At 41.0% G+C, this 12,564-nt stretch overlaps 1 protein-coding gene across 1 annotated transcript in view; it reads right to left on the bottom strand.

Annotated features, from left to right (window-relative positions):
- Positions 1-11,657, bottom strand: part of UPF3B (UPF3B regulator of nonsense mediated mRNA decay) — a 35,829-nt gene extending 24,172 nt beyond the window's left edge. Inside the window, exons 1-5 of the mRNA XM_026451845.2 lie at positions 11,642-11,657; positions 4,475-4,573; positions 2,473-2,583; positions 982-1,025; positions 326-508 (exon numbers count right to left, since the gene is read on the bottom strand). Coding sequence (XP_026307630.1) covers positions 326-508; positions 982-1,025; positions 2,473-2,583; positions 4,475-4,573; positions 11,642-11,657 — 453 coding nt within the window. The remainder of the gene's footprint in view (positions 1-325; positions 509-981; positions 1,026-2,472; positions 2,584-4,474; positions 4,574-11,641) is intronic.
- Positions 11,658-12,564: the final 907 nt, after the last annotated feature.

Here is a 12,564-nt window from a genome sequence, read left to right as displayed (position 1 = left end):
TGTGATCCGCCCGTCTCGGCCTCCCAAAGTGCTGGGATTACAGGCTTGAGCCACCGCGCCCGGCCAAATCAAACATTTTCAATGACAAAAATAGCACAGATCTGCACTGAAGAAATAATATACTACTAAATCCTTTTAAATGATCTTAAATTTAAAAACTAATACTATTAGCATTACAGGAAAGATTTTTATTGGATCACTTCCCCCCAAAAGAGCAAAACCGAAACAAAAAATTCATTTACACCAACACAAGTCACATGCATATTTAAAGAAGTAGATACATGCAATTTTTAGCAACATGCAGTCAGTTTCAGTACTCTCATACCTTAATCTTTGGTTCATCCTTTAATTTTTCCCTTTCTGGAATTCTGTCTATCTTCTTTAACTTTTCTATATCTTTCCTTTTTCGTTTCTCCTCTTCTTTCCATTTCCTCCTCTCTTCTTCTCTTTGTCTTTTTCTTTCTATTTCTCTCCTCCTTCTTTCTTCTCTCTTTTCTTCTCTCATTCTCTAGAAACATCAACACAAGTCTTCAAATAAAATAATCATCACCAAAACCCTAATCAATCCCGAAGGCATGGTAGACCCCCGACTGAATAATCTTTCCTTCCTACTTTCTACAAAGTGGTATTCTACCACTGTTACCCCCACTCCACCCAGAAAACGAAAGGCAATGAAGACCAGGACCTGCTAATATTAGTCTTCCACTGCTGCCTTACTATCTCTCCAGAGGCTTTCAGAATATCAAAAGAGTGTCTCTGGGACAACCTAAGAACATTCTAGGTTTGTAGAGTGAACTCCTGGTCCAACAACCAGAGTGAAGGACAGGGCCAGAAAGTGAGACCAACAAGGCAAATCCTTAAAGAGTAATGGTGGAAAAAGAAGCTATTTATCCTCTAGAAACCCAATGCTCTTAAAATGTCTATAGAATGCAAAGCAATGAAATTAAAGTATTGAGAGAACTATAAAGACAAAAGATTTACCTGCTTGTTTTTCAGGAAGCTCAAAAGTGGGGTTGTCTTTTTAGCTACATAAATGTAAACAGATTATTAATAATACTTATCAACCCCTAGAAAGGGTTCCATTTCTGACATTCCCTGCCAACCACCCAAGGTGGGAAAATGTGTACACCCCTTATGCAGAAAGATCACAATTGTAATATCAGAAAGAAGTTTTACAGCATTCGATTTCAACAATATGGGATTAAAATACCTTTTAAAAAGTGAAGAAATTCAAATTAAAACAACAAAATAATTTCTTAAAAGAGTTATTCCCAATTGATGAGAATTAAGTACTTAGGACATTCTCTTGTTTTACTAAGTGTAAGTAAACTTGTTCAACTGGAAGAAGTTGGGGGGAAGGGGCTAAAAATATCTAATCCTTTTGACCCCATAATTTCACTTCTGGGAATTTATTCTAAGAAAGTTACCAGAAATGGGCTTATACTATGTATCCATTAATAAAAGTCAAGTTTTGGAAGAATATTTTTCATTTTCAACATTCTGAATAAGCTATTAGCCTTACAGCCACTTTTTAAAACACATATTCCTGGCCGGGCACAGTGGCTCATGCCTGTAATCCCAGCACTTTTGGAGGCCAAGGCAGGCAGATCACTTGAGGTCAGGAGTTCGAGATCAGCCTGGCCAACATGGTGAAAACCCCAGCTCTACTAAAAACACAAAATTGGCCGGGCGTAGGGGTGGGTGCCTGTACTTGCAGCTACTTGGGAGAATCCAGATACTGCAGCAGAATCGCCTGAACCTGGGAGGCGGAAGTTGCAGTGAGCCGAGATTGCGCCACTGCACTCCAGCCTGGGCGACAGAGCAAGACTCATCACACACACACACACACACACACACACACACACACACACAGAGAGAGAGAGACAGAGAGAGAGAGAGGGAAAGAGAAAAAGAGAGAGAAAGCAAACAACAACAACAACAACAACAAAACACAAAAACACCCCACATATTCCTTAGGATAAATTCCTGAGTGGAAATCCTGGGTCAAAGATTATGCTCATGTTTACAGCTACTGATACAGTAGTGACAGCCTATTACTGAGAACCAACATCCAAGCTAGAATTCCTCAAGTAGTTTCCATTTTGCAGTAACTCATTTCATCTTTTAGTATTTTCAAGTCAAAATTTTTTCAGGAATATGAACTTATTACTAGGAAATACCAATTGACCTTCAAAGGCTTACCACTGTCTAAACGTTCCTTATCAGCCATCAAACTTTTTGTATTGATATTACATTTGTGTGACACTAAATAGGTCGAAGAATTTTTCCCACCTTATTAATGAATTCCCATAATGCTGTGAGGCAGGTATTACCATCTGCATTTTACAGTAACAGTCTCAGAGAAGCTAGTAACTTCCCCGAAGTCACACAGCTAGCAACCGACGGAGGTAGGAGACAGACTTAGGTACTGTGATGAAAAGGCTGTTGCCCTAATTCCTTTTGCCCACTTACCTATTAATTCTCTATTTTTTGCTTCTATTTCCTCTAGCAGTGTCTCTGGAGTAGATGTCATTTTCTCATTATCTGTGGCATAACTTTCCAAAAACTTTCTATATTCTGGATCTAAATAATCATTTAAGGAAACAGAAAACATCATAGACTTTAAGCAAAAAAAAAGACATTATCTAGGATACTGATTTATCAAATAAGATAATTTTTTACTTCATGGAAGATGAAAAAAAACCAAACCATACCCACAAGGTAGACTATTTAGAGCTTAATTGGTCATTTGCTCTCAGAACTCCTATAACTGATACTCACTATAGGAATCTGGTATAACACGGAGGTCAGGAAAAATGAGACACCATGCATTATAACAGAACCACTAGGGGTATTACATAGTTTGCTTTTAAAAGTCACTGTCCTACTAAGTTAGGTGTTCCAAAAAGATAAATTAGAGAGAAGTCCTAGGTGTGGCACTTGAGGTGATGGTAATTCCTGGAGTTCTCTCCCAAACCTCTGACATCAGAAAGGGTGACACATCTAAGTCACTATATTGCTTGTTTCTATATGTCACTTGATCAAGTCTTCCAGATCTAAATCTGTAATAAAACCAATATCACAGCTATGTGTTATTGAGTCTTTACTGTTTTTTTTTTTAAATACCTGTAATAGTAACAAATGATGGAAATTAAACTAGATGATTCTAAAACATCAATCTGATATAAAATAAGGGCCTAAGTCCTTATCCAACATAAAGAGTTGTGTAACAGCTATCTAACATAACATTACAGAGGTCTCAAAACCTGGAGCCAGTATACCTTAAATGAAAATTATTTTGGTTTTTCAGTTATTGTATTTCTTTTTTTTTTTTTTTTTTTGAGACGGAGTTTTGCTCTTGTTGCCCAGACTGGAGTGCAATGGCATGGTCTCAGCTCACTGCAACCTCTGCCTCCTGGGTTCAAGCAATTCTTCTTCCTCAGGAGCCTCCCAAGTAGCTGGGATTACAGGTGCCTGCCACCATGCCTAGATAATTTTTGTGTTTTTAGTAGAGATGGGGTGTGTCACCACGTTGGCCAGGCTGGTCTCGAACTCCTGACCTCAGCTAATCTGCCCACTTTGGCCTCCCAAAGTGCTGGGATTACAGGTGTGAGCCACCGCACCTGGTCTCAGTTCTTCTATTCCTGTTCAACCTAATACTATGTGTGTAGCTAACTGTATATTCAAAGACCAGAAAATAGGAGGGACAATTTCAGCTACTTTATATAAGGTTACCTGGGTATGGAAATTTTCCTACGACAGTTCAAACCTTCTTCTTTATAAATGGAAACCAAAAGTCAAATAAATAATCATAAAAATGGTGAGGCCTCAAGAAGCACCTGTTAAACTTTGAAACCTGATTTTTTGTCCACTATTTGCTTTTTCTTTTTCTTTTTTTGAGATGGAGTTTCGCTCTTGTTGCCCAGGTTGGAGTGCAAAGGCACGATCTCAGCTCACTGCAACCTCTGCCTCCCGGGTTCAAGCAATTCTCCTGCCTCAGCCTCCCGAATAGCTGGGATTACAGGCATGTGCCACCATACCCGGCTAATTTTATATTTTTAATAGAGACAGAGTTTCTCTATGTTGGTCAGGCTGATCTTGAACTCCTGACCTCAGGTGATCCGTCTGCCTTGGCCTCCCAAAGTACTGGGATTACACGCGTGAGCCACCACGTCCGGCCTTTCCACTATTTTCTAATCAATAAACCTATGGTGATTTGTTACTCAATAGTCAACATTATATTGTTCAATGGTTGAAGAATGAAATGCCCTAGCCAAAGAGAGCAGAAATTCTGTGCAAGAAACCCTCTCTATTCTAACAATTAAGCAAAGCTTCCATTGGCAAATAACATTTCTCACTTACTTTATTTTGTTTATTTTCTAATTTAAATTTTGGGGTCGAATTAACTCTCGCAAAGATATTATTTTTAAAAACCCCACAGCAATAACATTATATAATTAGAGCTATACTATACCATCATCGATAGTCCCGACTTTGGTATCTCTTTTCTTAGTCTTCTTTTTTGCAGCTTTTTGAAAAGGTGCAAATTCTACTATAGCAGGATATTCCTGACCTGTTTAGAAAAAAAAAATACCACACTTGCTATAACAAAGAAAATGTCAAAAGTGGATATAAGGGAATCAACCCATTGTTTTCTAGGACTTTTTTGATGGCAGTCTTCTGAAGAGGGTCTCCCAAAGGCATAAAGCACACTGGCACAACCATAATCAACACAGTACAAAAGGAGCCACAAATTCACACTGATAACATAATGAAACAATACGGCATGGAAGTAAAATATTCATTTAAATTCAACTTATAAAATGTGATACTTCAATGTGAAAAAGACCCTACAAACTAATTTTCATTTAAAAATGTTAGAAATCTCAAAAATAGGCAAATCTATAGAGACGGAATGTAGATTAGTAGCTGCCTGAAGTTTGGGGTAGAAGTGGTGAGAAGAATGAGGAGTGACAACTAATGGTTGGGGTTTCTCTGACGGGTGATGAACATGTTCTAAATTTAGCTTGTGGTGATAGGCTCACAAGTCTATGGATATACTAAAATTCACTGAACTGTATACTTTAAAGGGTGAATATTTCAGGCATGTGAATTATATCTCAATAAAGCTGTTAGTTTTAAAAAGTGTAACTATGGGCCGGGCGCGGTGGCTCAAGCCTGTGATCCCAGCACTTTGGGAGGCCGAGACGGGCGGATCACGAGGTCAGGAGATCGAGACCATCCTGGCTAACACGGTGAAACCCCGTCTCTACTATAAATACAAAAAACTAGCTGGGCGCGGTGGCGGGCGCCTGTAGTCCCAGCTACTCGGGAGGCTGAGGCAGGAGAATGGCGTGAACCCGGGAGGCGGAGCTTGCAGTGAGCTGAGATCCGGCCACTGCACTCCAGCCTGGGCGACAGAGCGAGACTCCGTCTCAAAAAAAAAAAAAAAAAGTGTAGCTATGTGAGGTGATGTGTTAGATGTGTTATGTGAGGTGATGAATGTGTTAACTTGATTGTGGTAATCATTTCACAATGTATACATATATAAAACAATCACGTTGGGCCACGCACGGTGGCTCACGCCTATAATCCCAGCATTTTGGGAGGCCGAGGTGACAGGATGATCACTTGAGGTCAGGAGTTTGAGACCAGCCTGGCCAACATGGTGAAACACTGTCTCTACTAAAAACACAAAAATTAGCTGGACATGGTGGCACGCACCTGCAATCCCAGCTACTCCGGAGGCTGAGGCATGACAACCGCTTGAACTCGGGAGGCAAAGATTGCAGTGAGCCGAGATCACGCCACTGCACTCCAGCCTGGGCGACAGAGACTTCGTCTCAAAAAAATAAGTAAATAAAAATAAAAATAAATAAAAATACAAAAATTAGCCAGGCGTGGTAGTGCATGCCTGTAATCCCAGCTATTTGGGAGGCTGAAGCAGGAGAATCGTTTGAACCCGGGAGGCGGAGGTTGCTGTAAGCTGAGATTGTGCCACTGTACCCCAGCCTGGTTAAAAAAAAAAAAAAAAAAGGCCGGGCGCAGTAGCTCAAGCCTGTAATCCCAGCACTTTGGGAGGCCGAGACGGGCGGATCACGAGGTCAGGAGATCGAGACCATCCTGGCTAACACGGTGAAACCCCGTCTCTACTAAAAAATACAAAAAGCTAGCCGGGCGAGGTGGCCGGCGCCTGTAGTCCCAGCTACTCGGGAGGCTGAGGCAGGAGAATGGAGTAAACGCGGGAGGCGGAGCTTGCAGTGAGCTGAGATCCGGCCACTGCACTCCAGCCTGGGCGACAGAGCGAGACTCCGTCTCAAAAACAAAACAAAACAAAACAAAACAATTATCACACAGTAAAATTTAAATATATATTATTTTATTTGTCAATTATAGCTCAATAAAGCTGGGGAAAAATCTATTAACACTTAAAAAAAATACACCAGGTCACCAAAAGCACAGGCAACAAAAGTAAAAATACAGAGGGCAGATCTCATGTTAAGTGTTCTTACCACAATAAAACAAAAAGATAAAGTATATCTCTTATTTAAAAAAAGTAAAAAATAGATAAATTGGACTATGTCAAAATTAGAAACTTCTGTGCATCAAAAGACACAATCAACAGAGTGAAAAGGCAACCCATGGAATGGGAGAAATATTTGTAAACCATATTATCTGATAAGGGGTAATATCTAGAATATATAAAGAACTCCTGTAACTCAACAACAAAAAACCAAATAACCCAATTTAAAAAATGGTCAAAACACTTGAATGACATTTCTTCAAAGACAGTATACAAATGGCTAACAAGCATATGGAAATACGTTCAACATTACTAGTCATTAGGGAAATGCAAATCAAAACCACAATGAGTTATCATCTCACGCCTATTAGGAGGACTACTATCAAAAAAGCAGGAAATAACAAGTGTTGGCAAAGATGTGCAGAAACTGGAACACTCATGTATTGGTGGGAATATACAATGATGCAGCTGCCACAGAAAACAGTATGGCAGTTCCATAAAACATTAAAAATAGAATTACCGGGCCAGCCTGACCAACATGGTAAAACCCCATCTCTACTAAAAGTACAAAAATTAGCTGGGTGTGGTGGTGGGCACCTGTAATCCCAGCTACTCAGGAGGCTGAGGCAGGACGATCGCTTGAACCCAGGAGGTGGAGGTTGCAATGAGGGAAGATCGCACCATTGTACTTACTCCAGCCTGGGCAACAAGGGTGAAACTCCATCTCAAAAAAACAAAAAACAAAACAAAAAACAAAAAAGAATTACCGGTGGGGCGCAGAGGCTCACACCTGTAATCCCAGCACTTTGGGAGGCTGAGGCGGGCAGATCACCTGAGGTCAGGAGTTTGAGACCAGCCTGGCCAACATGGTGAAACTCCATCTCTACCACAAATATAAAAAATTAGCAGGATGTGGTGGCCCGTGCCTGTAATCCCAGATACTCAGGAGGCTGAGGCAGGAGAATTGCTTGAACCTGGGAGGCAGAGGTTGCAGTGAGCCGAGATCGTGCCACTGTATTCCAGCCTGTGTGACACAGATAGACTCTGTCTCAAAATAAACAAATAAATAAATAATAAAATAAAAACAGAATTATCAAATGACCCCAGAAATTCCACTTCTCGGTATATATCCAAAAGAAGTGAGAGCAGGGACTCGAATATTTGCACATTTGTGTTCATAACAATATTGTTCACAATAGCCAAGAGTGGAAGCAACTCGAATACCCCTTGACAGACGAATGGATACACAAAATGTGGTATATACATATAATGGAATATTAGTCTTAAAAATGAGGCTGGGGGCAGTGGCTCATGCCTGTAATTCCTAGCATTTTGGGAGGCTGAGGCAGGCAGATCACTTGAGGTCAGGAGTTTGAAACAAGCCTGGCCAACACAGTGAAATCCCGTCTTTACCAAAAATACAAAAAAAATTAGCCAGGTGTGGTGGTGGGCACCTGTAATCCCAGCTACTTGGGAGGCTGAGGCTGGAGAATTGCTTGAACCCAGGAGGCGGAGGTTGCAGTGAGCTGAGATCGCGCCACTGCACTCCAGCCTGGGCAACAGAGCGAGACTCCATCTCAAAAAAAAAAAAAGAAAAAAAAAAGAAAGAAAATTCTGACACATGCTACAACATGGATACACCTTGAGAATATTATGCTAAATGAAATAAGCCAGACAGACACTGTATGTTTCCACCTATATGTGGTACCTAGAGTAGTCAAACTCATAGAGACACAAAGTATAATGGTGGTTGCCAGGGGCTGGAGGAAAGGAAATAAGTTGTTTAATGGGTAAAGAGTTTCAGTTTTGAAAGATGAAAAAGTTCCCAAGATTGTTGCACAACAGTGTGAATATACTTTAATGCTACTGAATTGTACACTTAAAATGGTTAAGATGGTAAATTTTATGTTATGTGTATTTCACAATTTTTAAAAATGCAGAAGGAAGGCTGGGCGCGGTGGCTCACGCCTGTAATCCCAGCACTTTGGGAGGCCGAGGCGGGCGGATCACGAGGTCAGGAGATCGAGACCATCCTGGCTAACACGGTGAAACCCCGTCTCTACTAAAAACACACACACACACACAAAAAAAATTAGCCAGGCGTGGTGGCGGGTGCCTGTAGTCCCAGCTACATGGGAGGTTGAGGCAGGAGAATGGTGTGAAACTGGGGGGCAGAGCTTGCAGTGAGCCGAGATAGCGCTACTGCACTCCAGCCTGGGCTACAGAGCGAGACTCCATTAAACAAAAAAAATGCAGAAGGAATGAGGTAATGACATGTTATATGTTACAACATGGATGGACCTTGAAAACATTGTGCTAGGTAAAAAAAGCCAGTCAGAAAGGACCACATATTGTATGATTACATTTATATGAAATGGAGGGAAATCATAGATACATAAAGTAGATTAGTGGTTGCCAGGGGCTGGAGGGAGAGAATGGGAGGTAACTACTAATAGATATGGGTTTCTTTTTGGAGGGATGAAAACATTCTGGAATTAGTACTGATGGTTGTACTACTTTGTGAATATACCAGAAACCACTGAATTGTACGCTTTAAGAGGATGAATTTTACTATAGGTGAGTTATATTTCAATATAAAACCCTCAAGTGACTAATGGGAAAAAAATTCACAAGCACCCTGTCACAGAATGTCAAAAACAAGGTATCCTATCCTTAAATTATTGGCATATAGACATAAGCAAAAAAATAAAAATAAATAGAATTCGTCATGGAGGAAAAATTATGTTGGGAATCCCAGTGAGCACAGAATCAGATTAGCTTCAAAACTGTGATATATCAGGCCAGGCATGGTAGCTCACACCTGTAATTCCAGCACTTCGGGAGGCTGACGTGAGTGGATTGCTTGAGGCCAGGAGTTCAAGACCAGCCTGGTCAACATGGTAAAACCCCATCCCTACTAAAATTACAAAAATTAGCTGGGTGTGATGGCACATACCTGTAATCCCAGCTAAGTCGACAGGCTGAGGAATGAGAATTGCTTGAACCCAGAAGGTGGAGGTTGTAATGAGCCAAGATTGTGCCACTGTACTCCAGCCTGGATGACAGAGTAAGGCTCTGTCTCAAAAAAAAAAAAAAAGAAAAGAAAAAAAAAGAAAAAAAGAAAAGAAAATGAAAAAAACAAAAATACAAACCAAAAACCAAAATATATTTGAGAAGGAATAGATAAACCAGACTGAAACAGGGAAATTGTGGAAGACAGGCTGAAGAAACAGAAGTGAGGCCAGAATATGGAGGACCCTGACTACCAGGCTAAGGAGTTTGGACTTTTTTCCCCCAACCGTTAATTTAAATCATTATTTTCAAAAAGATTAATTTCATGGCAATATAATTATAATTATACAAGAATGGAAAAAATGGAAAATCCTGTAAGTTTAGAGACAGTGGTTGTCTAGACATTAAGTGATGAGAACATAAAGTGTGACTGTAAGTCTAGGTGAACAAGATATTAAAAAAACAATAAAATCCAGCCTGGGCAATATAAGCAGACCTTGTCTCTAAGATTTAAAAACAAAACGAAACAAACAAACAAAAACCACAATGGGGAAAAGATAGTCTCTTTAATAAGTGATGTTGGTCTGGGTACGGTGGCCTGCACCTGTAATCCCAGCACTTTGGGAGGCTGAGGTGGGGGGATCACTTGAACCCAGGAGTTCAAGACTAGCCTGGGTAACATAGCAAGACCCCATCTCTATAAAAAAATTTAAAGAAAATTAGCCAGGCATGGTGACACGCGTCTGTAGTCCCAGCTACTCAGGAGGCTGAGGTGGGAGGGTTGCTTGAGTCCAGGAATTCCAGGCTGCAGCGGGCTGTGATTGCGGCACAGCACTCCAACCTGGGTGGAGACCCTGTCTCAAAAGATAAACAATAAATTGACAAATTCATAACTTACATGTAAGAGATTTTAAAAAAGGAAAAAATTAAACACAACTCAGATTTCCAGGCTAAGTAACTAGAATCTAGTTATATATCTACTGGAATAAAATAGTTGGAGTGGAAAAATAGCTGGCTTGGGGAGATTAATAAAAGTTGGACAAACACTGGCAATCCTTCAATTTTTACTGGCATAGTCCCTGACAAAAATTTAATTTTTACCAACTTTGAAGGAATATTGAAAAAAATCAAAACTAAACAAGAAGACACATTATTTACCTATAATTGCAAACCAAAAAGAAAAGTGGCAAATGGCAGCTTAGACATTCTCTGGCTAAATGTTGTCGGTAGCATATAATAGAGTGTTAAAGCAGAAATGTGTCTTGCCTATAGACTGGACCTTTCTAGATATAAAGTAAGAGAAGCATCAAGTTTTTTTTTTTTTTTTTTTTTTTGAGACAGAGTCTGGCTCTGTCGCCAGTCTGGAGTGCAGTGGCGTGATCTCGGCTCACTGCAACCTCTGCCTCCCGGGTTCAAGCAATTCTTCTGCCTCAGCCTCCTGAGTAGCTGGGATTACAGGCGCCGCGTTTGGCTCATTTTTTTTAGTATTTTTAGTAGAGACGGGGTTTCACCATGTTGGCCAGGCTGGTCTCGATCTCCTGACCTCGTGATCCACTTGCCTCGGCATCCCAAAGTGCTGGGATTACAGGCGAGATGTATCAAGTTTCTTCTTCTTTTTTTTTTTTTTTGGAACGGAGTCTTGCTCTGTCGCCCAGGCTGGAGTGCAGTGGCGCCATCTCGGCTTACTGCAAACTCTGCCTCCTGGGTTCACCTCATTCTACTGCCTCAGCCTCCCAAGTAGCTGGGACTACAGGCGCCCGCCACCTCGCCTGGCTAGTTTTTTGTATTTTTAGTAGAGACGGGGTTTCACCGTGTTAGCCAGGATGGTCTCGATCTCCTGACCTCGTGATCCGCCCGCCTTGGCCTCCCAAAGTGCTGGGACTACAGGCCTGAGCCACCGCCCCGGCCAATGTATCAAGTTTCACGTTTTAATTATGTACAACTTTGTGAGAATGTTCAACAGTATCCCAACTGGGAACTGTTGGCTTAATGGATTTGAATTAAATAAATGTTTGTCTTTGAAGCAAAATAAGAAGTAAATATTTAAAACTTATCAAACAAGTTTAAGAGTCACTTATCAGTACTGCAGCTGAAACTCTATAGTACCATATGACCCAGCCATCCCACTACTGGGTATATACCCAAAGGATTATAAATCATGCTGCTATAAAGACACATGCACACATATGTTTACTGCAGCACTATTCACAATAGCAAAGTCTTGGAATCAACCCAAATGTCCATCTGTGACAGACTGGATTCAGAAAATGTGGCACATATACACCATGGAATATTATGTAGCCATAAAAAAGGATGAGTTTGCATCCTTTGTAGGGACATGGATGCAGCTGGAAACCATCATTCTTAGCAAACTATCACAAGAACAGAAAACCAAACACCGCATGTTCTCACTCATAGGTGGGAACTGAACAATGACATCACTTGGACTCGGGAAGGGAGCATCATACATCGGGGCCTATCATGGGGGGTGGGGAGGGATTGCATTGGGAGTTATACCTGATATAAATGACGAATTGATGGGTGCTGACAAGTTGATGGGTGCAGCACACCAACATGGCACAAGTATACATATGTAACAAACCTGCACGTTATGCACATGTACCCTAGAACTTAAAGTATAATAATAATTAAAAAAAAAAAAAAAAAAAAGAAACTCTATAGTCAAAACAGCAGGTTTAAGCCAGGGCAAAAAATTTGTCACACGAGGAGAAAACAGTTGCAATTTCACTCAGTTGATCAAATTTAAAAAATAGTAAGTTAATAAAAGTAACCAAGGACTGTGAAAAGTCACATGTCTATTTGTAAGACTGCAACTAAGGCCGGGCGCGGTGGCTCAAGCCTGTAATCCCAGCACTTTGGGAGGCCGAGACGGGCGGATCACGAGGTCAGGAGATCGAGACCATCCTGGCTAACATGGTGAAACCCCGTCTCTACTAAAAAATACAAAAAGCTAGCCGGGCGAGGTGGCGGGCGCCTGTAGTCCCAGCTACTCGGGAGGCTGAGGCAGG

The sequence above is a fragment of the Piliocolobus tephrosceles genome, chromosome 12, assembly GCF_002776525.5.
Source record: "Piliocolobus tephrosceles isolate RC106 chromosome 12, ASM277652v3, whole genome shotgun sequence".
Classification (NCBI taxonomy): Eukaryota; Metazoa; Chordata; class Mammalia; order Primates; family Cercopithecidae; genus Piliocolobus; species Piliocolobus tephrosceles.
Note: the sequence above shows the minus strand (reverse complement) of the source record. Positions and strands in the feature narration are given on the sequence as shown.